The sequence below is a fragment of the Triturus cristatus genome, chromosome 3_1 (genome assembly GCF_964204655.1).
Source record: "Triturus cristatus chromosome 3_1, aTriCri1.1, whole genome shotgun sequence".
Taxonomy (NCBI): Eukaryota; Metazoa; Chordata; class Amphibia; order Caudata; family Salamandridae; genus Triturus; species Triturus cristatus.
Genome location: NC_140583.1, coordinates 724,582,781 through 724,610,344, shown reverse-complemented (window position 1 = coordinate 724,610,344; position 27,564 = coordinate 724,582,781). Strand labels below are relative to the sequence as shown.

At 42.4% G+C, this 27,564-nt stretch overlaps 1 protein-coding gene across 5 annotated transcripts in view; it reads right to left on the bottom strand.

Moving 5' to 3' along the window:
- Window positions 1-27,564, bottom strand: part of LOC146860866 (uncharacterized) — a 254,965-nt gene that overhangs the window by 214,076 nt on the left and 13,325 nt on the right. For 3 of the 5 annotated variants that reach the window (XR_014979219.1, XM_085646387.1, XM_085646386.1), the window contains exon 2: window positions 15,995-16,088. The exons of the other annotated variants lie outside the window; for them this stretch is intronic. Coding sequence is in view for 2 of the 3 variants with exons in the window: in XM_085646387.1 (XP_085502513.1) it covers window positions 15,995-16,088 (94 nt within the window). In the remaining variant the exon portion in view is untranslated. The remainder of the gene's footprint in view (window positions 1-15,994; window positions 16,089-27,564) is intronic. 5 annotated transcript variants of the gene reach the window in all.

Here is a 27,564-nt window from a genome sequence, read left to right as displayed (position 1 = left end):
GATTGAATCGCATTCAGTAACAACAGAATTACATACATATAATACATATTGTTGCCAAGTGGAAATAACAGTGTAATCACCTATACAGAATGCAGTTAAAATACATGTATGCTACATGGAACATCCCCTCCATTTTTTTCTGATAGCTATTGCTATGAGATAAACAAAGTAATAAAAGAACAGTAAAGTGCAAGCGCAAGTAAATGTGCGAAGGTGTGCTTAGATATCAACAATAACTCATGATCGTTGTTCCCAACTAAACTTAAACCAGCCTAAGGCAAGCCCAGTTCATATACAAGTAAAGTGCGAGTGCACTGTAAACATATGACTGAGCGCAGATTATTTGATTGTAAACAATAGCAGTATATACATGTTGCACAGTTGTCGTTCACATGGTATTAAAGTGCAAGTGCACTGTAAACATATGATTAGTGCAAAACCAATAGACGTATCATACATGTATTAGAGCCTCCAGAGTATACAGTACAGTTGATTCAAGGAGCTAAAACCAGCAAAAACCCTCCTTAAACCAGGTAAAACCGGATAAAACCAGGTTAAAACCAACGGGAAAATAGAGCTAAAACATAGTAAAAAGCCACCTTAAAACAATACAGCACATCATAAAAATAGGGACACCAAGAACCCAGTCTAGAAAAAGTTATGCAGATCTTCACCCGTATTGAGACCATTAGGCATCTTAGTGTCTAGTAGCATGATAAATTCTGATTCTAACTGCCTTAATCTTTTCTCTCGAAGGCCACCCCTGATAGATTTTGGTACTGAACCTATGGCATAGTAACTAAGATCATTAAGATTGTTGTTATGGACCAATTTAAGGTGTCTCGCCACTGGATAGTTGGGATCTGAGTTAACTACTGCATGTAAATGTTGGAGTATTCTATTAAAAACTTGCAGTTTTGTACTCCTAACATAAAGTAGATGACAAGTGCATTCCAATACATAGACTGCGAAATCAGTTCTACAAGTAAAATGACCCTGGATCTTAATGGGTTAGGATTCAAAAGCAGTAGCATACTCAGTGGTGTTCTTGCCAAATTTGCAAGCTCGACACGAGCTGCACTTAAAAATTCCTGACCGTGTTGACAACCAAGTACTGGAGACAATCACCTCGGGACTAGTTTTGACAAGAGCATCTCTCATCGATGGTGCTCGCCTAAAGGTTAAAGAAGGGAGCTCTGGCAGTATTTGACATAGTGATGTCAGACAATACTATAGGCCAGTTTTTATAGAGGATCTTGCGTACTTGTCTCTCTTGTTGTCTGTAAATTGTTATTAATCTGACTGTATTCATATTTTCAGAGGTATTCTGGTGAGTGGTAGTCGGAATAGGGGGCGTGCTACTGGTTGTAACGGTAAGACACTCTTCCCTACTGTGGCTGTTGGCTCTACTTAGAGTGGCTTTCAAATCTTTAGTTTTATAGCCTCTGGCACTAAACCGCTGGAAAGCTTCTGATTGACAGGTATTTAAATCAGCATCAGAACTGCATATATGCTGTATTCTTAAAAACTCCCCATAAGGAATACTCCAAATTAAATGGTTTGGGTGGGAACTACTAGCATGGAGTACAGAGTTTCCAGCAGTCCTTTTCCTATGGAGTCTGGTCTGGATGGAGTTACCCTCAATGTATAACTGTACATCTAAGAACTGCACCCTCTCATCGCTTATATCTGCTGTAAATTGTAAATTCAGCATGTTGTTATTTACGGGCTCAACAAAGTGTCTAGCTAAATCCATTGATCCTTTCTTAATCAGACAGACATCATCATCAATAAATCTCCACCAGTGGAGTACATGAACGTCAAATATAGCTTTGTGGGTGGTACTGAGGACATGCTCCTCCCACCAGCCAACATGTAAACACGCATAGCTGGGAGAGAAGCATGCCCCCATCGCCATCCCAGGTAGCTGCTGGTAGACCTCCTTATTGAGCATAAAATAGTTATTAGTAAGGCAAATCTCAATAATTTTTAAAATCATTTTGGTGTGTTCATATAAGTGAATACTTTGTTTATCCAAAAAGTGACGTACTGCTTCAAAGCCATCAGAATGGGGAATGCTAGTATACAATGAACAAATATCCATTACTATCAAGAGACAATTATCTTCCCAGTTAACTATCTGAAGTTTTGACAAAAAATGACCTGTGTCTCTGATAAAAGAAGGGAGAAGCTCAACAAACTCATGTAACAAATATTCAACATACTTAGACATGGGTTCTAAAAGACTTTTTTGAGCTGCACTTATCGGTCTCCCTGGCACTGGTGTTACATTCTTATAGACCTTGGGTATAAAATACAATACTGGTGTTATTTGTAAATCGTTCTTTAAAAAGCAGAATTCATTCTCAATTAACAAGCCCATGCGCTTCCACTGGGCCAAATCTTTGAACACAATGTCCTTGACTTGCCCAAGTTCATTGAAGGTAGCTTTTCTGTAGCAGTCCCCATCATTTAAGTGGCGAGAGGCTTCTTCCATATAGTGGGCTCTTGGCCACAACACAAAGGGCCCGAGTCACTGAACTAACTTCAGACAAAATCCTAAACTTACTACCATTTTGGTATTCACTGAAGGCACTTACTCATTTTGGTATTCACAGAAGGCACTTAGGGCCATATGTATGAAAATACATTTTAGCGATTCTCCAATAGCGATTTTTTGTGAATCATTTTTAGAGAATCGCAAAACGCTATGTATGTAGTATTTGCAAATAATTTTGCGAATCCTACATATTCCTTAATTGCGAATTGCAAATTGCGATTCGCAATTAAGGAATACATCCCCATTCATTCCTATGGTGCTAGAGGCCCATAGGAATGAATGGGAAGACATTCTCAATTTGCGATTCTCAATTAGAGAATCGCAAATTGAGAATGCAATTTCAAGGGTGCCAGGGTGTCAAAAGGACACCCTGTTGCACCCCTGAAATGTGCATGTGTGCACAAGTGGCACACATACATGCCTTAAAGGCATGTATGTGCCCCTCATGGCACTTTGAAAAATGCAATAAAGTGCATTTTTCAGAGAAATCGCAAATTACCATCAACTTGAAGTTGGTGGTAATTTGCGATTCCTTAAGGCCAAATTGCACTTTTTTTGTGCTTCTTACATAGCATTTAAGGAATAGCAATTTGTGATTCCTTAATTGCAATTGCAAAATAAGGAATCGCAAAGTTTGCGATTCCTTATTTTGCGAGGCAGTTTTACCAAAGAGCCAAATTGCGATCACAAATGCCGAAAGTCTGCGAATTACGGCGTTTGCAATCGCAATTTAGAATGATACATATGGCCCTCATTCATTTTGGTATTCATAGAAGGCACTTACTCATTGATGAGTAAGTGCCTTCTGTGAATACTAAAATGAGTAAGTGCACTTACTCATTTTGGTATTCACAGAAGGCACTTACTCATCAATGAGTAAGTGCCTTGAATTTGATCCTATGTATTGTTGATCAGCAATCCTTTAATGACACTAAAGTACTTCAATAAAAAAAATATATAAAAAACAAATAAAATGAGTAAGTGCCTTCTGTGAATACCAAAATGAGTAAGTGCCTTCTGTGAATCCCAAAATGAGTAAATAGTAATAAGTTTAGGATTTTGTCTTAAGTTAGTTCTGTGAATCGGGCCCTATGTTGCCCCCTTTGTCTGCCTTGTTGATGATTAGATCAGCATTATCTTGCAACTTGTGAATGAGGTTGGAATGTTGTATGTCCAAATGTCTTTTTGTTTAACTTTCTGCAAGACAGTTCTATTCAGTTTTTTCAAATCCTCAATAACACATTCACTAAAAACATCAATAACGTCTATAGGCATGATAGGGATGAAGGTTGAAGTCGGACGAAAGGGGTTATTTGAGGAACTGCTACAAACAATGCCAGCTTCCCGCAGGTCTTCTTGGGTGGAATTGGATGTATTTGCTTCATCAGCGGCCAAGAAATGTATTGACAAAAGCGTATTGATGTCTGAATCTTGGAGGGTAGAAGAAAATCCCAAAGGTTTCCGAATGTTGGATGCAGTTTCTATTGCATTTTGCAATTGAAAGTGTTTCCGAAGTTTGAGTTTCCGGATACATTTAAAGACATCCACTCTTGTCAGTGTGTATTTGAAGCAATGGGTAAGACAGTATGATAGTCCAAGTGACAACAGTTTTTTTTCTGCAATGGATAGAACAGTGTCAGATAAACTGATAACTGTATTGTCAGAATCGTTTATTTTTGGGACCAATTCTTGCCTCTCCCGCCCCTGCCTCTGCCGTTATTTCCTGAGCTTGCGCCTCTGTCTCCTGTGTTGGTTTCTCCTTCTTCTTGTTTCCTTGCAGGATTGCACGGTCGTAGGGTTTGGCGGCGGTCTTCCAATATAAAATTCAATTCCTCTCCTGGAGTGAACTTGGTGGGTAGTTGTACAAACATGTTACTACCACTACTGTAATTGAATTCATGACTACTGTCTACAGAGCTGGTCTCAGAATATGAAGATTCAAAACCAGTTTGCACATGTACTGCGAGAGGTGTGGATTTAGTAACAAGTGCTTGCCTCTTAACGTTGTAAAAATTCTCCCTGTCTCATAGTCTCGCTTGTCTCTAGCGAATTTGGAGATTTTTCTAGCCTTTATGGTATCTTCATGTTTCCTCAGGCGTGCTTCTATCTCATCACAACCTTTTTTAATCTGCTCTTTGTGTTCGCTTGCTTCCAGCAGACCATTCACTGCTTCGATGTCTTTTAAAATTTCCACTCTGTCTATCTCGGCATATTGAATCAAAATTGACACCATATTCATTGATGCTTCCCGGTTATTGGTTGCCCACTCCTTCAACATAAGGGGATTTGGATTTTCAAATGAAGGAGCTATCATCACCCTTAGTCCTCGTGGGACCCTTCCCACTTCTTTTTATTTCTCCAGGGACTTTTTTTCCCCCCAATTAGTTAATTCCGTGCATAGCAGTTTCTCCAATTTGTTTAATAAAGATTTAATGTCATTGTTAGTGTTGGGGTTTACAGACTGACCCCTCTGCGCTTCCTCAACTTCAGGTAGGTTAAGAAATAGCGCGTCGGCCACGGCCTCTCGGTCCAGCAGCATAATTTATGCAGCAATCTATGCTTGAAAGGGTATTGTTTTTATATATATTTATATATGTGTATTTATACACACGTGTGTGTGTATATATATATATATATATAAATAAACATATATACATATACACACACACACACACACATATATTATCTTCAGGGATTGCAAAGTCAAACCACTCCCGATTAAAAGACTCTCAGTGTAATGGTATGCGAAGTGACAACTGACATTCAATTTCCTGGGTTGGTTGAGCTTAGAGAGGAAGAGGTTGTTGGTTCAGACCCTCAAATAGTGAACCACCTATCTTTACATCTTTTTTCCCCTGAAAAGGTTGAATGGCAGACTCACCCTCTTTCTCATCTGTAGGAAGAAACCAAATCAGAAGTCTAGGTTCTTCAGAGGGTCATGAAGTACAAGATAGAGTTGTATTCTTGTCCATTGCAGCTAGAATCAGAGCAGGTTCAAGTTTGATCATTTGTTTTTAGATGTGAAAGAGGACGAAGATGTTCATCCGCTCATAAATATAAGGTTGCAAAATCCATAAGTACTGTAAGTCAGTACAAAATAGAGGGAATGCACTGTTTGAGCAGCTCCTTTTACTGTCATGTTTGGATGTTCAAGTTGGATTTGAAAGAAGCTTCTCTTTTGATTCTAATTTGGACACCTCATCGTTATTTACTTTAGTTTTGATGAGACCTCAACAAATATCAGTTCAAATCCATTTCATTTCATCAATCCTCAGCCCCATGATGCTTTATGAAGCTGCTGAAGCCAGTTCTTGCTCTCCTGAAGTCAAGGAGGGTGCTAATATGTACCTCAATGGGATGCTTTTGATGTTTGAGGACAGATTATGGGTATCATTCATCTCAAACTGGCAGCACAGGTTCTACAGCAACTAGGATTTTTTGATCAATCACAAATAGTCAGTCTTAATCATATCCCATTTGATTCTGTTCCTAGCTTTTTAATAGCCTCAGTGGCACTGTCCCTTTTTCTTGCGCAATACAAGATACGAGATTAGATATATTTTCCCTTCAGAAGTTAGTAAATTAGTTTGTGGGTTTGCTAACAGCATCCATTAAGGCAATCTTTCTGCATCCTCTTCACTACCGAGTTCTGCAGTATTCGAAGACTCCTCATTTAAGAATGGAGCTCTCGTACTCAGCGTTAATTTCCCTGTCTCCAAATGGAAGGGAGGAGTTGGGTTGGTGGGTTGGTGGCTGTCCGTGATGGAGACTTGGAATAAATAATCAGGTTTTGGCCATATCACAGATATCACGTTAGAATCCTTGTCGGAGAACAAGGTACAGGGATTTTATTGCAGGAAGCAAATGGTCAGAGGCAGAAGCTCAATTCACAGAAGTTATTCAAAGTTGCTCAGTTTTTCTTTATCATTCAAAGGTTTGGTGCATTGTCTTGTATTCTTCTCATGATGGACAATGTGTTGGCCATCTGGTACCTAAACAAGCTAGACCGTGCTTAAGACGGTGATGCACACCCAATTCCTTTATGCACCATTCTGACATAATCCAAGCGTAGGACACCCAGAACTGAAATTAACAATATAGATTGCACAGTCACTGCCTGGCAGGCCATAGGGTACACAACAGCTAAACTTCCCCTATACACCCCAATGCTCCTGTTAGCGCAGCATTCAGCTCTATCGGATAACCAGGAAGCAGGGGCTGTGAACACTCTAAAACATGCAGACATAGAAAAAATGCAGGATCTTTATCCGAATGGCAAATTTCTTTCGACAGATGATTTACAATGCATATAAAGCAAGACACCACTGTTCACGTTCACATATCACTGACTCCGGGTGGCTGTAGAGGCTCTCTACCGCACCTTTCCAGAGGAGCCGCCCACACTACAAACACTACAGACGCTATTAGTTAGTCCCATGCATCACAAATTAATCACTAAACTATATAGTGCAGCTAGGGACGAAATTACAAATGACACAAATAGAAGTCTACCTCGTTGGAATGAGAAGATCCAACCCCAGCTCACACAGGAAGAATGGGAGCATAGCTGCCGGCTGACGGAAGCACTGACGTTGAATGGCAACCTTTGCATTATTCATTTCAAATACCTACATCAAATCTATCACACACTAGTTAGGTTGCATAAATACGGCATCAGGGAAAATGACGCATGTAGAGGTGCAGGATGCAGGGGGCAGACTTTATGCACTTAACAGGGGAGTGTCAACGAGTACACAAGTTCTGGAAGTTGGTGGTACATCACTTACAGATCATGACTGCCACCACCATGCAGTGTAGACCACAAGTCTGTCTACTGAGTCTAACTCCCCATTTGAAAGGTACAATTGGCAAATTTATAATAATTGCATTACTACTAACAAAGAGGAGGGTGGTGAGGAACTGGGAGGGCAGGGCAGCTCCTCTGCCCGAGCAGTGGATAAAAGACCTGGTGTATTGTAAGGAGAACCTGAAGCTATATGCAGAAGAGTTACCAGTGACATCGCGGCCCAGGGACATATGGGAGCCGCTTTTGAACTACCTGCGATCAAGAGATCAGCCTTCCCTGGATGGGGAACTGATTGAGCACTAGCACAAGTAGTAACATCACACTGTAAATCTGAAAAGGACATTGTATTTGATAGTGGGGGCAAGCGGGAAATGTGATCAGCAAGCCATATGCTGTTTGTTGTTGTTATCTTTGAAAAAGCAAAATAAAATGTTTTTAAAAAGCTGGACGGAGCTTAATACAAGAGTCTAAGTGAATACCTTATACAGCAACCCAATCCTTCAGGAGACTGGGTATATCCTACTTTCAAAAACACAGGCAACTCCTGAAGGAGTAATATCAGAGTGATTACAATATTATACAATGGCTGTTATCTGAATCACTACTTCAATGAAAGAATTTAAACAAGAGAATATACATTTAACATATAGGGTGTAGTGAGGTGACCTCTGTTTGAGATCACATTCAATGAAAAAGTATTTCATTATGATCAATAGTTTTCTTAATGCTAAATCATTTATATCTCATCATGGAGTCACCATAAAAACCACACACTGACATGTAGGGACAATTTTATTTGCAAGATTCTTTATAATTGTGGCCTTAGTCAGTGGGAAGTCCACTCAGCCAAATATAGTCCATTTAAGAACCCTGGTATTCCTTCTGATGGAGGCGTTGTGATGTGATGTATAGGACTGAAGTGGATAGTTTACTGTCATTTTGGTCTCCCAGGTCAAAAAGTACATGAGACCATCCTCAGGACAACGTGTTGAAAAATATAAATGGCTGACCCTTTTTAATCCTAATATGGGAAACGCTATTTACAATGGAGTATTGTATTAGTGCATAATATATTACATAAAACCATAAAAATTACACGGAAGTACGCCCACTGAAAGTGAAAATACCGAAAGCACGCCATGGACCCATCATTCACAACCATTACGCATATTGTTTCCCATCTCATGCTGTGCAATTAGTGAATCGTGAAGCAACCATTATAAAATATTGGCTTCCAAAAAGCCCTAAAAAGATTACAAGTGATGAATAAATACAGCTTACCAAATACTAACAAATAAAAGGGATTCAATGTACATCCAAAGTAAGATACATGCTGTATCCTGTGAAGCAAGTGGCAATAGTTTTAATCTACAAAAATAAAGGCCAAAAATTAAAATCAGGGTATATCTTCTTGCAACCGGTACAGTAATTTCCCAAATCCTAAGCAAAGTCCAGAAAAAGCACAAGTTGGCAACACTGTACAGTTACCAATACCAATTAATCTAATGAATTGTATAAAGTAAATATAACACATAGATCTTACAGAGTGAGACACTAAATCAGGGAGGAAACACCCAGCAGCCTCAGTCATATATCATTGACTGGGCAATTGTTCTAATGGAAACGTTTTTATGCTGTGTAAGGCCAATGTCGTCTTGGACAATCAAAGAGTTTCAACAAACTAAAATCCTAAAGAAAGCAAACAAATTTCAGAATGATATCAAAAGATAAAAATAAAGAATCTACCTATCCCTATTAGGGAAAGATATTTACCAACAGGTCCCAGGTGACCAAACTGACATACCACAGTCATATGTTTCAGACACTGGATCAGAATCAGACAGTGACCATTGTCACCAAGGTAACACAAGGTTAGGATTCTGTGATCAACCCTCAAGCTCAACTCTGTCTATTTTAGACAGAGGCCCTTAGGGCCAGCTCCAATGGTGTCCATGTGGGGGAGGAAGGTGTGGGTAGTACAAAAACCAATACACACCAGGACAACTACAGGCTCACTACAAACATTTCAAATGCTAGAGGAAGATAATATGGACTAACAGACCATTCCCATATTCATATTGTCAAGTCACAAACTTGGTACATCAGAGATGAAAGACCTCAGCACAGGACTACCTTTTGTCCCAGCTCATGAAAAGTGTACACGCTGTTATTCAAAGGAACTGTTACATTTCTTTCGAATTATTCGACTGAGATATTTATTTTCTACATGAGATTCAGAACCCCAATCGGATGTGATGAGTTTAAGCTGTATCTCTGCATTTCACTACATCGAAGACCATGATGAAAGAGATATTGACTCATGAAAACGCTGTACTATCTGAAGTACAAGCACTCTTTGGAAAGCATAATTACATAAGTTACAATATGTCCAATTTACAATATGAAGCCCTCCCATTGTGGCAGGATGTCAATCTATCTTTCAATCTTTGTTTACCTAATTAATTTATTGTGAATTGTGCAGCTAAAGCCCTCAAACTTAATTACTTTATTTTCAGTTATGCTTTTTTACCCAGGTTAAAGAAATGGCAATGGAAGCCGTTTTTGCACCTGAAATAGCTAACATGCATGTAGAAACATTTGAGAATACTGCTACCTATATTGATATTAATCCTTATAAGGCCACATAAGCGAACGACTGTCATACATTGGTAATGTATTTGTGATATAGAGAGGGTCATTGATCAATCTAGATCTTTCCAACAACTGGCTTGATAGACAAAACACAAATTTACAGTTTACTATGGATCACCACTCAGATTAACTTTCTAGATCTGACAATCAAGGATGATGCAGGAACCTTTTGTACTTTTTAGTACACCAAACCTACTCCATGTAATACACTGTTAGAATGTAACAGTCAGCACCCTAGAAATCTTAGGGATAACTTGCCATTTAGCCAATTTATACATTTTCGATGTAACTGTACAAAGATAAATGATTACTTCACTGAGGCTAACTGTTAGCATCCAAATTGGTTGCCAGAGGATAACCATACCATTTGGTCAAAAAAATGTTCAAATGAGCATTAACAAATGATGGCGAATCCCTATTTAGAACTCCATGTTGGTCACTACCGATATGGGAACTGTCTGGCATGCAACACAACATGTACTATAAAATCATGCAACATGAATGGTAAAGAATGGAAACAACAACATTTTTCGAAATATACCACAATAAACTTAATTTACTGAATTGAAAGTCCATGTGGCCTATGGTACATTCGAAAGACATCCTAAAAACTACAACACTGTATGTTGCAACATCAATCATGATGTTGAGTGAATAATGATGAGTAAATTCCTCCCATAACAATGGAGCGGTATAAGGTCAATTCAGAGGACTTACGTCAGGTTCCTTGACCAGTCCATTGTCGTTCTGGTCTTCTACTGTACTTGTCATACAATACTTCAACCATTGTGTATTCCTAGTAATTCTCAGTATTGGTTTTGGTTTGTAAATAAGAGTTATGGGATTTGTATTACGGTTGTCTAGTACTATCAAGTGTGTGTTATTGTAACTTTTAGAGCATGCATCGGGGATAAGTCACATATCCCCGGTAGAAGATGTAAAATAGGGATATTATCTGAACTTGTAGTGTGATCTAACTGTAAAACGCTCTGACACTCATGGTTTTGGGTCATTTTCGCGCTATAAAAAACATTGAATAAATAAATAAATTAAATAATCAAGAATTTGTTGTAATGTTCTCAGTGATCACTTGGTGGATCATTATGAGGAACTCAACCGTTCTGCTAATGAAATGAAATGTTATGATTTAGAGGTGGTCAAAAGGTGCATGAGGAAACATCATGTGGACTGGTTGCTCACATAAAAGAAGTGTATATGGCAAGCAGAGGCTGTGAAAAATGGTCTCAACTCGTAAGTTGAATTGTACGTGCTGGCCGCACTTTATGGGATGAACACATGCATGTTCCATTTCACCAGAATAAACATTGTTTAACAGTTAGTTGGTTTTTCTCCTCATTGGAAGTTGTCATTTTATATTGTAAATCTGTCCAGCTAATTAAAAAGAGTTGGTCAGACTCGGTTGACATTTATATCTGTCTGTAGCTTTTCTTACAGCTCCTTGCTCTCTCCACTGTGATTGGTTTCTTACAACAATATGCACACAGGTTGTCACTCATTTCCTTTGCATACTACCAGTATAGCAGTCAGTTTGCGCCGCTCTAGCTTACAGATGTCAGCATTACATGGCTAGAACTACTTAAAAAACATCAGGGGCCCGATTCACAGAACTAATTCAAGACAAAATCCTAAACTTACTACCATTTTGGTATTCACAGAAGGCACTTACTAATTTTCGTATTCACAGAAGGCACTTTCTCATTTTGGTATTCACAGAAGGTACTTACTCATTGATGAGTAAGTGTCTTCTGTGAATACCAAAATGAGTAACTTACTCATTTTGAATACCAAAATAAATGAGTGCCTTCTGTGAATGCCAAAATGGTAGTAAGTATAGGATTTTGTCTTAAAGTTAGTTCTGTGAATCGGGCACCAGGTTGTTTTGGTAATAAGTACTGTTAAGTTGCCTGTAATTATGCTCTGTTTATTGTATTTCCCTCGCACAATGATGTACGTTGTCTGCCTCTTCTGTTTACTTGCATACTACTAATATGGCACCCACGTTTTACCTCTAATTTTACGTATGGCAGCATTAGCACCCTTGTGCCAGGAGAGGTCAGCTTTTATTAGCTGCTATTTTTATTTGCAGATTATTATGCCTATTCTTATACAGCTTCCGCTGCACTACTGATACAATTAGGAGTTAATTTGGTTGAGGTTCATATCAATACACCATTTATTTGGTTTATGCTCAGATATCTGTTTAAGTTCATCCTAGACTAGACACTTCCACCAGATTCAAGATGGCAACCTCATAACACGCATAAAAACGTTTGCAAGTGAAAGGTTACCCAGTCAATGACTACCTCATTGTGACTTGGGTTACTGGGTGCTTCCTCCCCGTTTCGAGTTTCACTCTGTAAGATCCACCAGCTATCTTTACTTTACTCATTAGGTTAATTTGCAGTGGCTACTGTGCAGTGTTTCTCTGGCTAACTTGTGTTTTTCATAGACTTTGCTGAGGATTTGAGACATAGCTGTACCAGTTGTAAATGAAGTTGTCCCCGATTCTTTTGGACTTTATTTTTGCCTTTTATTGTGTTATGCTGCCTGTGTGGTTTTTATAGTTTTATGTTATGCTATCTTATGCACATGCACAATTTTTAGTTGTATATTCCTTTTCCCATATTAGGATCAACAAGGGTCGACCATTTGTGTTTTTTGACAACTAGTCTGAGAAGTTGGCCTGGTATATGATGTCAACTAATTAAAGTGGGCACCTTGCATCAGTCCAAACAACCCTTATGGTGATTTAAGAGGTCAAAGATAACCTTAGAAAGCTATCCAAGTAGTAGCTGTGGAGAGCAGCCTTCAGGCTTACTCTTGAAGAAATGTTAAGCAGCTTGTTTTACCAGAATGCAACCTTATAGTATTGGTTAAATGAAAGGAGAACCACACAGTAGTTATAAAAATATGTATATATTATTATAAAACACTTTAAATACCTCACAGTATCTGCTACACGTAGATAAACACAAAGCACACAATACTGTAGCACAGAAACAATCGTAAGTAGCACTAATACACAGTGGGCTCCAGGGGGAGACCAAACCATATACTAAAATAGTGCTATAGGAGCCATGACTCAATTTAAGACAGTGTCTAGAGGTTGTAAAATCGCTGGGACCCCAAGGAACCACCCAAAGGGAGTAAGGCGGGACCCAATGGAGGATGGGTGGAGTGTGAGAACACGACCGCGTGCTACGTATAATTCAATGGGAGAGTCGGGTTGCAGTTTTAGTGATTACGGACCCTTCCCAGTGGATTATGATGAAACTCTTTACAACATAGAAGGTTGGAGAGCCACCCCACCCGTGGATACCAGAGTTACCTATCCCAGGGAAGCCGAGTGCATAGGGCTGAATTGACATCAGAAACCGTCGTCGATCTCAATAGGAATCTTCAAAGCAATGCCACTGCTGGAAAGGAGAAAAGTGTCCAGTGGAACCCACAGTGGATTCTTGATGGAAGGAACCTGAAAGCAGAGGGAACAGAGTCTGGGTCACTCAGGAGTTACCATGGGCTTGGTAGACGAATGCTCACCAGTGTCGAGTGCTTCAGGTGTGAAAGAGGGAGACCTTGACTCTGCAGCCATGGGGACTAGGAGACATCAAGGATAACCAGGATCTGGATAAGAGCTGTTCCACAAAGGATGTAGAGTGCTGAGGGGTCGGTGTCTGGCAGGAACACCAACAAGCCTTGGCAGAAGCAACCCACACAGAAGGTCGAGTAAGGTTACGGTCTGGCCTAGCAAGGGCCAGGAGACTCACCACAGCAAGGGAAGGCGGAGCAGGCCTGGAGCAGCCAGGGAAGCCCAAGAAAAGCATTGTTGCCCCTCAAATGGACCCACAGGCCGGAGGCATAAGAGTCGCAAGGGGACCTCTAGCAGTTTCACAAAGTAACAGCTTGCAGGGCACAGAGTGCTAGAAGGCCAAAGTTCTTTGTATGAAATGTGCGCTGAGGTTGGGGCTATTTATAGCCCAATACACTCATTCGGAAAAAGCCAACAAGCATATGCACTTGCAAAAGTACGCAATGCACAGGGGTTTGGGTTATGCAATCCCCGCAAGGGATACTGGTCTCAGACTTGGTGAGAGGGCAGCTCAACTTCAAGAAACATAGGAACCCACCTCTTGTGTTGCTGGAGCCTTTGCAGTATGCAGGAGCTCAGGATCAGCAGACCAGTCAGTAATGTTACAGTGCCTGCAAATGCAGGAGAGTGACTCCTTCACCCCAAGGGAGCTAACTTCAGTTGTCCTTGATGCTCCACAGGTCCTGCATGGAGCCTGTATGGTGCACGGGCAAAGACAATGCTTTGGACAGAGAGGAAGACAAACTCGGTCCCAGTCGAAGTCCAGCAAAGTCCAGTGTGTCCAGATGGTCAAAGATCAGTGTTCTCTTGTTCAGAATCTTGTCCAAGTCGAATCAGGGTTCCTACAGCCAGGTATACCCTTATATACCCACGGGAGAGGGTTGGACAGATTCAGGGGACCCTCCCAGGGGAGGGTCAGGACAGTGGGGAGAATACTCCCATGCACTTTGTCCAGTTTCGCGCCAGAGCAGGAGCCAACGGCTACCAGGACTGGTTTGAACTGGACTATGCACAGGGACACCAAATGTGCCCCAGATGCAGACATTCAGGCACTTTGGAAGTGCACCCACCCAGCCCCAATACACTAAATCCTGCCTGGGAGGTGGTCACACCTCCCTGTGACAGGATGCCCATTGCTCTGCCTTCCCCTCCTCGAGCTTGGCTCAGCAGCAGGAGGGCAGAAATGAGTCTCTGGTTGGCAGCAACCATTTTATGTTGTCCGGGTCGAGAAGGCTGGGACCGGGAAGACCAGGGAACCCACGAAGCTCACTTCAGAAGGGTGGAGTTATACCTACCTCAGCGGTTACCGGTGGGGAGGTTTGATTCCAAGGTGTTTGATACCAAACACAACATGTTTTGTTGTAGCCGTTTTCGAGATAGCATTTTACGCGAGCATATAATGCACCTCTATCTATGTGTCACTGACAACCTGGGAGAATGGTCTCCGAAGGATGTAGGGGTGTCCTGCTCATTCAGGAGCACCCTCTCATGTAAAACCCAGCACCCTGCCCTGGATTGTTAAGGCCTGCTAGAGGGGTGACTGATAGTTTTAAGTGTAGTGACCTATTGACATATGGAAACCTATATCTTTCATAAGTGGTGCAAGAATGGTCTCCGAAGGATGTAGGGGTGTCCTGCTCATTCAGGAGCACCCTCTCATGTAAAACCCAGCACCCTGCCCTGGATTGTTAAGGCCTGCTAGAGGGGTGACTGATAGTTTTAAGTGTAGTGACCTATTGACATATGGAAACCTATATCTTTCATAAGTGGTGCAAGAACCAGTTTACACAGCCTCCACTGGCAGACCTGCAGTTCCATTTTGCATAGCCTCTCATGGGTGGCATAATACATGCTTCAGCCCATGGGAGGCCTCTGGGGTACCTATGCCCTGGGTACTTGTGTACCATATACTGGGGCTGACAAGGGTACCCCAGTATCCAATCTGGAGTGTACCTTACTGCATGGCATAACATTTTAGGGAGAAAGCAGATAGACGGAGGTCTTGATTAGCAAGATCTCAGTCAGACTAGTCAAAAACAGTGTGACGTCAAGCAAAAAGTGGGGGTAACTATAAGAAGCAGATCCTACTTTCCTACAACTGGTCTTGAAGATGATCTTTGGCCTAGGAGACCGAAAAATTGACAAACCATCCACTTCAGCACTATGCATCACATCACAACCCATCCATCCGAAGGAATACAAGGATTATTAAATGGACTTCATATGGCTGACTAAAGTCACGATTAGGCACATGCATACGCATGTGTTTGATGGTGTGTGTGCATGCACATGCACATTTATTTGTATAGTGGTGGGCTGGAGTAGGGAACAAAGACAAAGAAATAAAAAAGAATGAGATGCTTACCCCTGCATAAATGGCTGCACCCTTAACCGAGTGGTAGGCTTTGTTGAACAGGATCCAGTAGTCTGGTACTTTGCTTGGCTCCCCTCTTGTGACCCTATGGATGACACATCTCCCATTATAGAGCGACAAAATGTAATGCCCTCTCTGAGATACAGAGCTAACTATTTTATCTAAGGATTGGTGCTCATGGGTGTTGATTCGAAGAGAAGACTTGAAAAGTTTACATTATGAGACCAAGATCATTTGGAAAGATAAGGAAACCTCTGTGTATTGAAGCCTTCTGTGTTGCTGCTTCTTCCTGTTGAATTGCCCAGGCTTATCCTTACATTGTGGGTGGGTGACACTCAGGCCCAGATTTATTGATGCTTTGCATGAGTTTGTGTCACTTTTGTGATGCAAATCTTGTGCAGACTTTTATGGTGGGATTTACTATCCAACACAAACCAGGATTAGCGTTGGAATGTATCCCAAAGTAATGCAAAGTTGTACTATCCGCTACTTTTCACTACCTTTCATCAAGGGAGTGTTACATGGGCATTCCCATACAGCCACCCATGCTTTCTGACAGAAATCCCTTTCTACTATCATTCGTAGACATGGATTTGGGCAAAAACCTTACGCCACCTCGAGGCAGGCGTAACAAGGAGAAATGTTCTAATTTCTCCTTATTTTTCCAATTTCGCATGTGTGCTACATTGTACAGCACAAATTCAACGTGAGAAAAATATAAAGGGTTCGTTTTTGGACTTGAAGGGCCCACTTACAATTCAAAAACTATGCTTCAGAGAACGCACACACCCTTGTACTACGGTACAAGCATGCAAGCATTGGCACATGGAAGCCAAAAGTGATAGTGGAGAGAAAACATGTGCCATATCTTACTAAATATGATGAAACTGTCTGTCTGTGTTTGATAGAGTTCGCAGGTCCATGTGGTGACCTTGAAGCCCTCTTAAGGGGGCTGATACAAACAGCACAGCCTCTGCTGCACCACATGCATGGTGCAGTGTGTGTGGCAGCAAGTCTTTGTGGGGGCATCTACAGCAGGGTAGGCATTGGGACTCTCCTTTCTCATTGGGAGCAGTACAAGAACCCCACTTTCGAAGTGTCAAACACCTAGAGCTAACCTCAAGGTTCTTTCGGACTGTGCTTCTCAATGCTTAATTTGTAAAAAGTGTTCTGCCAAATGCTGGAGTTTGGAATGCCAACCCTGCATATACATGGTTCAATGTTGTAATGGGGGTAACATCCTTGCATGTAGATAATCCAGTAGGCAGTAGAGTAGGTTATGAGAAAGGTTTATTAAGTCACAGTTACAGTTGGCTCCAAGTAACTGGTAAGATGGAAAGTATGCCCCACAAGGAGCCGCCTCCCTGCTGCTCAGCCCCACCAACTGACGCTCACTCAACCAGGCACACACCAACATTCCGTGACATCACACTCACCCTGGCTGAGCAGCAAGGAACAGAGCACCAGGGAAGAATGCATTGCAGCAACACAAGATACAACATTCTACTTCAACTTTACATCTCTTTGTTCCACTGCCCTATAAATCTTATTCCTTTGTTGTTACTATTGCAGGTATTTTTTCATCTCTGCTTTCTCAACTTCTCATTGTTTTTCGTCTTCCTCTATTGTCTTTCTCTTTCTCTCTAATTAAAGTCTAATGATAAAAAATAAATCTCGGTCCTCAAAAATGAGTGCTGGTGCCTGCCACCTGCAACCACTGGCTCAACCTCAGCACATGCCTCATCCTTAATTACATAGGCCACACCCTTTTTAAAGACCTCCCCACCCCTCTCTTTTCATCCCATTATAAAGTCCTGCGTAAACCTTTAATCATACGAATAATGGCTAATAAGCAAGGCTAACAAGTTTCAGATCACTTTTGACTACCTTACTTTACTGTAATTATTTCAGGTGTATTTCCAGCTTTTGCGCTCCCCCAAAGTGGACCATAAATGTACTAGAATACTGCATACATGATGTGGCAGAATGACCTTTGAGAGCCTATGGATTTTGGGCAAATTTAAGAGAAAACTGTGCTCCAAAATCCTTTTCGTCCCAATTTTTAAAGCTTTTTCCAAGGGGAAGAACTGCCTTCAACTCCACTCTGCAAACTGTGCTTCCTTCCTTGCTTCACTTGCTACAATCCGGCTTCGGTCATTTTACATGCCGGCAGCAGGGGGTGCCTGGGGTGGAAGTGAGAGGCACTATTTGGAGAAATGGGCTACAAGGGGGTGAGGTCGTCCTCCAAAAAAAGATTTCAGGCACAAATTGTGCATATTTTTTGCAGTTTATAGAGCTGAAACACGGCCCAATTGCATTGGAACACCTTACATGAGCACAGGGGCACAACTAAGCCCGGACTTCGGGTGAGGCTTGTATTAGACAGTGTTGGTGGGGCTACCATTTCTCACACTGGGGGCTGAGAGTATTAGAATTCACGTTTGGAAGGCCACATGGCCTGGCTTTAAAGTGCTAATGCATGGAAAAGGAACATGTCCATGCCTGTTCTTTCATGCTGTAGCACATGAAAGCCAGATCTATTATCTTCACCAATGTATTCCCCAGGGACTCCGAACACTGCTGGAGCTCGGAGAGTGTCCCCCAGACCTGCAGTAATTGACTCAAACGGCTCATGTAGCTCCATCCAGTGCACAATGACTGCATCCTCAGCGAACACAGAGCTTATGTTCCTTCACCTGTACAAATGCTGGGTGCTCTCTCGCAGGGAGATGGAAGGTGTAGGGGAGTATGTAGAGCTTTTGTCCACAGAGGAGACCATGATTTGAGGGCACCATGATTGGAGCCCTTCCCCTTATTTGTAGTGCCACCAATCCATACTTTAATGATTAGCTTGCTTTACTCCTCCATTTACTCACTATGGGGTTTGCCTATATCAACCACGCCTGGGAAATGATAACAGAGAAGTGAATATATACAATACCAAACTCCTTCATGTTAAAAGGGTTTACATTTGATGTTCCACATGAAAAACAATTTCAAAATAGTCTAGACCACCTTTTACAATTCTAAAACATAGCTGCCAAGTAAATCTGTCACATTCGTAGCACCTTCACTCCACCCTACTGCTTAATTTGCTAAAAAGCATGTGTGGTGGTGACCAAAATGTTTCTTTGGAGATTGTTATCAGCACCATCCACAAACAACACTGCCCATTGGAACAATGAAAGGCAGACTTCTTCTGAAGGGATCAAACGCAATAGGGTGAAATATGCTGTAAAGTTTTCTCAGTCAACATAGTCAACCCCTCCTGCTTCCACACCCTCAAAATGCTCAATGAAATCTTCAAATGGCTTCCAGTCAGCATATGCAGAATGGTCACCCAGACCCTCATCACCAGCAAATTGGACTACAGCAACACACACTGTCAGAACCACAATCTGACTGCCATACTCATACTCATACTTAGGCGTTCCCCCGTGTTCACATCATTCCCCCCGACAAACACCCCTGCTATGCCACCAATCACTAACTCACATGCAACACACCCACCAGACACCTCTGCTCAATCAGAATCCTGCTTGAACACATTCCCCACATACAGAGTACCAGAGTCAGCTGTTGTGTGTTCCCCTACCTTGTGCTTAAAGCCTGGAAAGGCCTATCCATTACACATTAGAACTGCCTCCTCAGTACTTGAGCTCCACAAGAAACTGAAAACTTGGAAAACGCCCATTCACAGCCGACATAGCCTCAGCTCTAACAGCACTAGAATACTTGCCAGGGTGAGCTGTGCACTTCACAAATACCCTTAACATAACAAAATATAAAGTTTGCCTTAGCATTATTGTTCTGGTGTTGTTCCTACATCTCTCATTTTGATGTCTCCCATTTCACACTCAGTATCTGTTCTTTTCCACCTCAGTTACATTATCCTCATTTCTTTCTCCTCTCTTCCTCACCTTTATGTCCATATTCACATGCTTAATTCTATTTCGCTACTTTCTACCTTGTTTTTCTCTCTCTGTCTCTATCTATCTATCTCTCTCTCTCTCTCCAATCGCTTCTCTCAATCCCTTTTATTTCACTGTCATCCTCCCTCCTACCTTCCCCACCTCACTCCCTATCAGGAAGATTAACCTGGGTGAGAGATGCATCATACTTCCACAGAATATTAGCTAGTCCTGGTTTAACGGTTCCCACAAAACCTTGGGATTTACATTATAGAACTGAATGCTGTAAGAGCTCAACTCAGACTGCGAACTGACCCACCTCCATCTATGTCTACACAGGGGCTCATCACTGCCTGCAATAGAGCTGAGCTGCATAGTTGGAAGAGATCGGCTCTGTCTGCCCAGAGCCGCAGTGCTATATAAGCAGGAACTCAGTTCCAGCTCAATTAAGTAAATTACCTATGGGTACAAAGTCTCTGCTCATATTTGTGCATGGGTTGAGCACTATGTATGCGGGGACTTGGCAGCATCTGTGCTGGAGCTCAACTTTATCTGCAGAGGAGTAAGTTCAGCTCTACAAGATGATGACACAGCTCCACTGTCTCTGTATGAGCAAGAAACTCCTTTTTCTCTGTGCAGCTCATGTTTCTAAGTGTTCTGCCTATCTCCAAAAGAACAGCCAATTTCTTCTTCTTACTAAAATAGGCATTGACATTGAAATGAGCTACTTGATACGGAGCAGACTTTACCCTTTTGAGTGGTGAATTTTAAATTGACTTTGCACTACAAGAGTTTGAGCACATGGTGCTGAGCTCTATTTATCTTGTCTTCCTATCCCCCTCAAAGGTATACCCTCTTTCTTCTCAGAGTGTGAATTGTTGGGAATGTCTTCTTGATGTTCATTGCTTTTAAGTCATTTTGGTATGTACTTTTTTTGGTCTAGATTTGTAGTGAGGAAGTTTTGAAAAAGTGCGGAAGATCAGGCTGAGAGATGGAGGCAATGTTGAATCTGAAATAAGACAAAGGTGAAATGTATGGGGTGGAAAGGGGCAGTTTGAAAAAAATGAAAAGGGAGGATGACAGGGAACAGGAGAGAAGGCAGCAACATGTGGAGAGAGTGACAAGAGGGACATAGAGCAGGATGAACAGTGCTGAGGTCCAGGTGGCAACCTATGGGCAATGCAATAGATGTTACCTACACAGTGGCACATTGGAAGGAAAGTGTGGGCTTGAGCAGAAAAGCAAAGTAAAAAAAAACATAAATGTTTAACCCTTGTCTGTGAGCATCAAGTTTGAACTTTAAAACAGGTGGACTCCATTAAGGGGGAAGCAAGGTGGACCAAGGCTCTGAGGTAGGTGTGTTAACCCATGGGTCTACACTTACGGATTTGGATCCTATGAAATGTGACTGTGTCTTGGAGGCACCATTCGACCTTGGGCTAAAGATTTTCCAACCCCCAGCTGCCACTTTCAGGGATGGTAAGGATGATCAAGAGGTGGAACACGTGAGGTCAGAGCAGTCTGGTGGGGAACACCATGCGGCTGGGGCAGAAAGCTTTGGTAGGAGAAGTGCCAGGTCTAGCTACAGTATTGTTCTGATCCGCCTCTTTAGTTTATTATATGTCTGTACACCAAACAAAAGAGGGCAAGAGGAACACAAAGACCTTCTGGGAGGTGGACTGTGAGATGTCTTAGGTGCGTAGTTCAACTATGATTCCCTAATAAGGCACAATCTATTTTATTTAACAGACATACTGCACATGCCTCAGGCACCCCAGTATATCTGCTAAAATGGGGCAGTCAGGGCACAAATCAGTGCTTCCCTGAAGCCAATGAAAAGTCACAAAGTGCAGCAGAGGCAGGATCCCCAGTACTATTCCAGCTTTTTATACTCCTGTGCTTCAAGTCTTTTCAACAGGGCCACTGGAAATATATGATTGTGTGGCTGCAGCATTTTTCACACAATTATGATTTTGCCTTATTTGCCACATAAGCCATCATCTACTGCATATTCTCCGAATTGATTTTAACTCTAGCTCAAATGGTTAAAAAAAGTTACAAAAAACACAGCACATGTTGATACGTAGCAGGGGGCCTTTGCTTATTGCTAGAGGTGTTAAATTGGTACATTTGAGGTGCAGCCTACGCTCAGAAAGTGTTAACAAATGTAAAAATAACAAAATAATGAAATGATACTTTCAAAAAATGTGCTGCATTATGCCGCATAATTTGACTTGTCTTGCCTCATAGTTTAGTCAACTCTGTCGCATAATTTGGCCCTGCCCTGACACATAATTTCAGTGCCCTGCCTATCAATAAATTGGGAGAGGCATTGAGGTGGGTCTTACCCTTTTCACTCCTGCCCTTGCTGCTCCATCTGGATCCTTGTTGGGAATCATGGGTTGCTGGTTGCTATGCCCACCACCAGATTACTGTTCTGCTGCTGCCACGGAGCCTCCGTGTTGCCAGCTAAGTAAGCCAGGTAAGTTGAAATGTAAAATGTTACTTCTCTGTGCATTTGTGTATGTGTTTGTGAGTGAGTGAGAATGAATGGGGTTGAGTGAAAGGGTGTGTTTGAGAGTGTAAATGAGAGTCAAAGTGAGCATGAGGGAGTGAGTGGAGAATGCCCCCTTGACGCAGAGTAACAGAAAGCAGTGCTTTTGCACTGCTTTGCAATACTTTCATGCAACTCTCCAGTGCAAAACATGCTGTGCACTGGAAAATAAATAAAAAAACACTTTGTGCAGGTTTGCGTCACATTTGAGAAGTAAACCCGGTGCAAAATTGTTCTTAATCTTTCTCCAAATGTGAGCGGCAATGAGTAGGAGTGACGCAAATTTTGAAAAAAATGGGTGTAAACTTCATGGCGGTATTACGCCCACCACTTTTAAAGAACACCCGCAGCCAGTGACGCCAATGCTAAGTGACGAGGTGTGGCCTAACCACCTGAGCTACCGATTTTGGAACTGGGGAATGAGGTCTGAATCCTAGCATCAGCTCAACATCCTGTGATCCTGGGCAAATCCTTTAGTCTCCCTGTGCCTATTTTTTCATTTTATTTTGTGTAATGTAATCGGGTGCTCATGTAAAGCAACCTGATGCCTTTTGTCTGTGCTTGCTCTATATAAAACTACACAAATACAAAAATGACAGGCAGCCAGGAAACTTCTACCCAGAGGATTGGAACAGCTACTCACTGGCCCTCCTTACTATCCATCCACCCCCACCCCTATTTTGCCAACATAATTTTGCTTGTTCTGATGTTTTAGTTAGTATTTGGCACTTTTATAACCAAATCCACAAATTTGATGGAAAAGTCTGGACGGCTGGATGGTCACTGCTTTTTTTAAATCCTCTTTCTTCCCTTTTTAGCATGCATTTAGCGCTTATTACTCCTCACATAAGTAGGAGAAATAAAGGAGCATGGGGCATATCAACAACAACCGGCGATAATTATCGCTGAGCGCATTTAGCACTCGGATAATTATCGACGGCTAGCGCCGATTTTTATCGCGGAGATAGCGTGCTATTAGCAACGCTTATCTCATTGGCGATAAAAATCCTAGCGCTAACTGGCTAACGTGAGATTATCACTGGAAACCCAGCGATAATCTCACGTTAGCTAGTTGATAGGGACTCACAAACTTAGCCATGATATCCACCTTCCTTAGGATATCATGGCTAAGTCAGTCCTGAAGCAGGCGTAAGGAAAGTAGCGATAACAGGGGTTATCGCTACTTTTCCTGACGCTATGCTTCATAGCGTTAGGCTTGCTGATAGGAGAAATGTCGCTTAGCGACATTTCTCCTGTCATGCCAGGTCAGGAACGCCCACTTTGTATCTCATTAGAGATGCAAAGCTGGGCGTTAGGAATCATGACGCTAAAGCAAGGTTTCACGCGTTAGCGTGACCTTGCTGATTAGGCGATAAAATTATCGCCGCTTTTCGGCCGAAAACGGCCGCAAAAGCGGCGATAATTTTTTATCGCCTGCTTGTTGATATGCCCCCATATTATCAAGCACAGCGTTAAAATTATCGCCGCTTTAGTGGCAAAAAACTGCCGCTAAAGCGGCGATATTGGGCTTGATAATATGCCGCAGAGACTTCCAATAGTAGCCCATGTTGACACCAGAACATGGGCTTCTATGGGAATTCTCAAGGGCATATTATCAAGCCCATTATCGCCGCTTTAGCAGCAGTTTTCTGCCGCTAAAGCGGCAATAATTTTAACGCCGTTTCTTGATGATATGCCGCTATATAATTTTAAATAAAACAATTTGAGATTCTGTCTTGTTTGCACAGAAGCACAGGAAGATATCTGAGATTGACTTTAAAATGCAGATGTGGGATCCTCCACTGTTTGCACCATTAGAACCCCCACTGTGGGTTTTTGTCCACGATGCTATGAATCACATGTGAAGCCCCCTTTGATGGCCAAAGCAAGCAGCAAGATAAGTTGTAGGTCTATGTTAGAGACAAGAACATTTTTCATTTTGACGCTCTCTTCACCAGCTGTCCTTTGCCCAGACTTTCCTTGGGACAGACAGACACACAGTTTCTGCCTAGCCACAAAACACGAAGGAGGAAATTGGGGAGGGGGGCTTCAGCCCTTTTAGCCCCTGGCAGTTGCGCGCCTGCATGAGCACCAGCTAAATTACACACTCAGTGGGAGATTTACAAAGTTTTTACGCCCTGTTTGTGTCACAAAAGTGACGCAAAATGGCACAAAATCTTTTTTTCCTAATTTACTTTCCAGTGCTAAACTTGATTAGCGCTGGAAATAATGTAAAAGTAATGCGAAGCAGCTCTTAGCGCTGTTTCGTATTACTTTGCGCCATAGGGACGTGCCAACGGTGGTGCATGGGCTTTCCCATGCATCCACCCAAAGTTTCTCACGCTAAACCCAATTTACTAGACACAGTAGATTGGGTTTATCGTGAGAACACTACGCCATTTTAAACTAGGCGCAAGGAAGGAGAAATGCTTTCATTTCTCCTTACTTTAGCAACTCTGCATGCGTGCTGCACTCTGCAGCACGCATGCAAAGTGGGAAAGCTTTCCCCTGTGTCTAGGCATAGTATTTTGTACAGGAAGGGTATCTTTCCTGTACAAAACCTATGCTGGACTCACACACACACACACCCTAGCGCTATGGCGCTAAGGTGTGTAGGTGGCGCACGGCAGCTGAAGTCAGCGCCGGCGCATGGGAAAGGAGAGGAGCGAGCCATATATTTGAAAAATTGGCGCTCTCCTGCTCCTCCCTGTCGCGCAGCGCAGCCTCATGTGGGGCTGTGCTGCGTTGCGTGGAGATTTGGTAAATCTCCCCCATAGTGTCAGTCATTCTTTAGACACAAGGGGGCAGATTTACAAGCCCCATGCTCCACTTTTGCGTCACTTTTCCCATGTTAAAAAAGACGCAAAAATGGCGCAAGGGGCTTGTAAATCTGCCCCAATGATTCTAAGCGCTTTCCCAGATTCACAGAACGTAGATACAACGCCAGGACTCAAACCCTTTCCCCCCAGTTTTAAAGTCGGCAGCTCTGGCTATACGCCACAACCTCTTCCTACAGAAGGAAAAGGTAAGAGAGGTGAAATGAGAACTCGTGCAGGGTCCGATGAGCCCTGCGCCCCACCTGTAGCCAGATGAGCACGTAAAAGCTTATCCAGGAAGTGGAGCACACAGACGCGACGAACTCATTCGCTTTCCCATTTGTGGCCTGCTGGGATGTCACGGTCCCCATTGCTGCTTTAATGCTATCTGGCCTGAGCACAGGGGGAAGGCAGCAGAGAGGGGCTCTTCAGCCGACAGCGGGTGCAAGCTATCGCACAGCCCATGAGCGCATTAATCAAACCTGCACTTTGAAGTGGGCTTTAACCTGCAAGAAAGATTCTCTAGCTCGTGGCGGATATGCTGACGGACGGAAATAAAAGCGCGCGACGCCTCAGAAGGTTAGATAGCATAGAAAGCGCGCTGAATGAGGGCGCCTGACTGATGGGGCTTTAACTAAGGGCGAGGAATCAATCAATCTGTTGCGTTGCATCCTGAATATTCTGTCTCTGTATTTTTTAGCATCATCGGTGAGTGTGTGTAATTAAGTCTACAATCAATCAATCAACATCATACTAAACTTCAGTAGCCAATCTGACTTGCGAGGCTCACGCAATTTTAACAAGCTCGGCATCTCATACAATATGTCTAGTTGTGAATGCAGTTATTAACAAGCATTGGCAAAGCCAAACGGCCTGGCGCTCCTATTGTGCGTGATTCCTGATTGGCGAGAGCGCAGCGCCTAGCAACGTTGTGATTGAAGAGCAGGAATGTGGACTGCAAGTGGCTTTGCTTTGATGAGAATGAGCCTGCAACGAAACAGACCGCGCCGCCAAAGCACAGGTTGCAAACTGCTCTAAGCCATCTCATATTTCAGCTTACTCAGAGCATATCCTCTCAAGCATAAAGTGCTCACTATCAGGCAAGAGGATGCTTACCCAAGTACCGAGGAAGACACACTAACAGATGGCGCTGGTTTCTAAGACGTAAAGGTTTTGCCTGACTCAGTCACAGCAGATGCTTGCAACACAAGGACAATTCCAAACAGCTGCCGTTCACTGGTGCTCTCTGAGGCTCACCTAGATAACGTAAGCATCCTGTCTTAGACAATGAAGGCCCGTTCACGAACTACATTTTCTAGAACGTATTCCTTACTATAAAATGTGATTGAGAAACCTAAGACTGCAAATCTCCCCTCCACCTCTCCTGTCTTTTCTATAGGGAGAGCCTCACACATGTACATCTACCACGTAGTAGTAAAGGTTTGAGGGACATAATGAGTTCGTAGAAAACAGGTCACACTTGCTATTACACGAGAAGGGGCTTAGAGAGGGGTAAGGAATGGTTCAGGATGTTCTTAGGGCGGAACATGCACCCACCAACCAAAAGAGGAAGCCCATTGCTATTATAAGTGCATTTCCAAAGTTACTGCAGCCAACAAAAGAACCAAAAACAGTAATCAATGTGCTCCAGTTCAAAGCTGGGGTAAGTCCAGCTCATCTTATGGCAACCACTGGATCTGGCAAACCCTCCCATAAAAACAACAAGCATTTGCAATGCAATAGGTCTCGCACTGGTGAAAGTTAGAGCTACTGGCAATGTAAATGGCAATGTTTCCTACTTATGTTTTTTTCTGCAGTCGAGTGGTTGTGGGTATGCATGAGCGGTTTGATGTTTACAATCAGCAGGTTTGAAAACATCTAAACAAAAAGCAAGCTAATAAAGTGGATGGATCAGGAGGCAGAAAGTGAAACCAAAAAACCTGGATTAATCACAGCTTCCGAGAGTAAGTAAATTGTGTGATATGAGGCAAATATTTTATTTTACTGATAACACCCAAACCTGGCTGCGGCAGCAGCTAGACAGGTGGCATTTGTAGAGCGGGTGAGGTGGTTACTCCTCTAACTAAAGACAGACTGCAAACAATCACATACCTCAAAATGAGAGCTAGTTCTATAAAGAATAATAAAGACACCGCTTTTGTCGAGGGGATGGGGAAGAAACAGACCAGTGGCAGCTGGTGAATTTTCTAAGTGGTGTGGCGAAAACATGCATCATGAAGTGCACTGAGCGAGGAAATATGAGCTGGTCTCTGTCTCCCA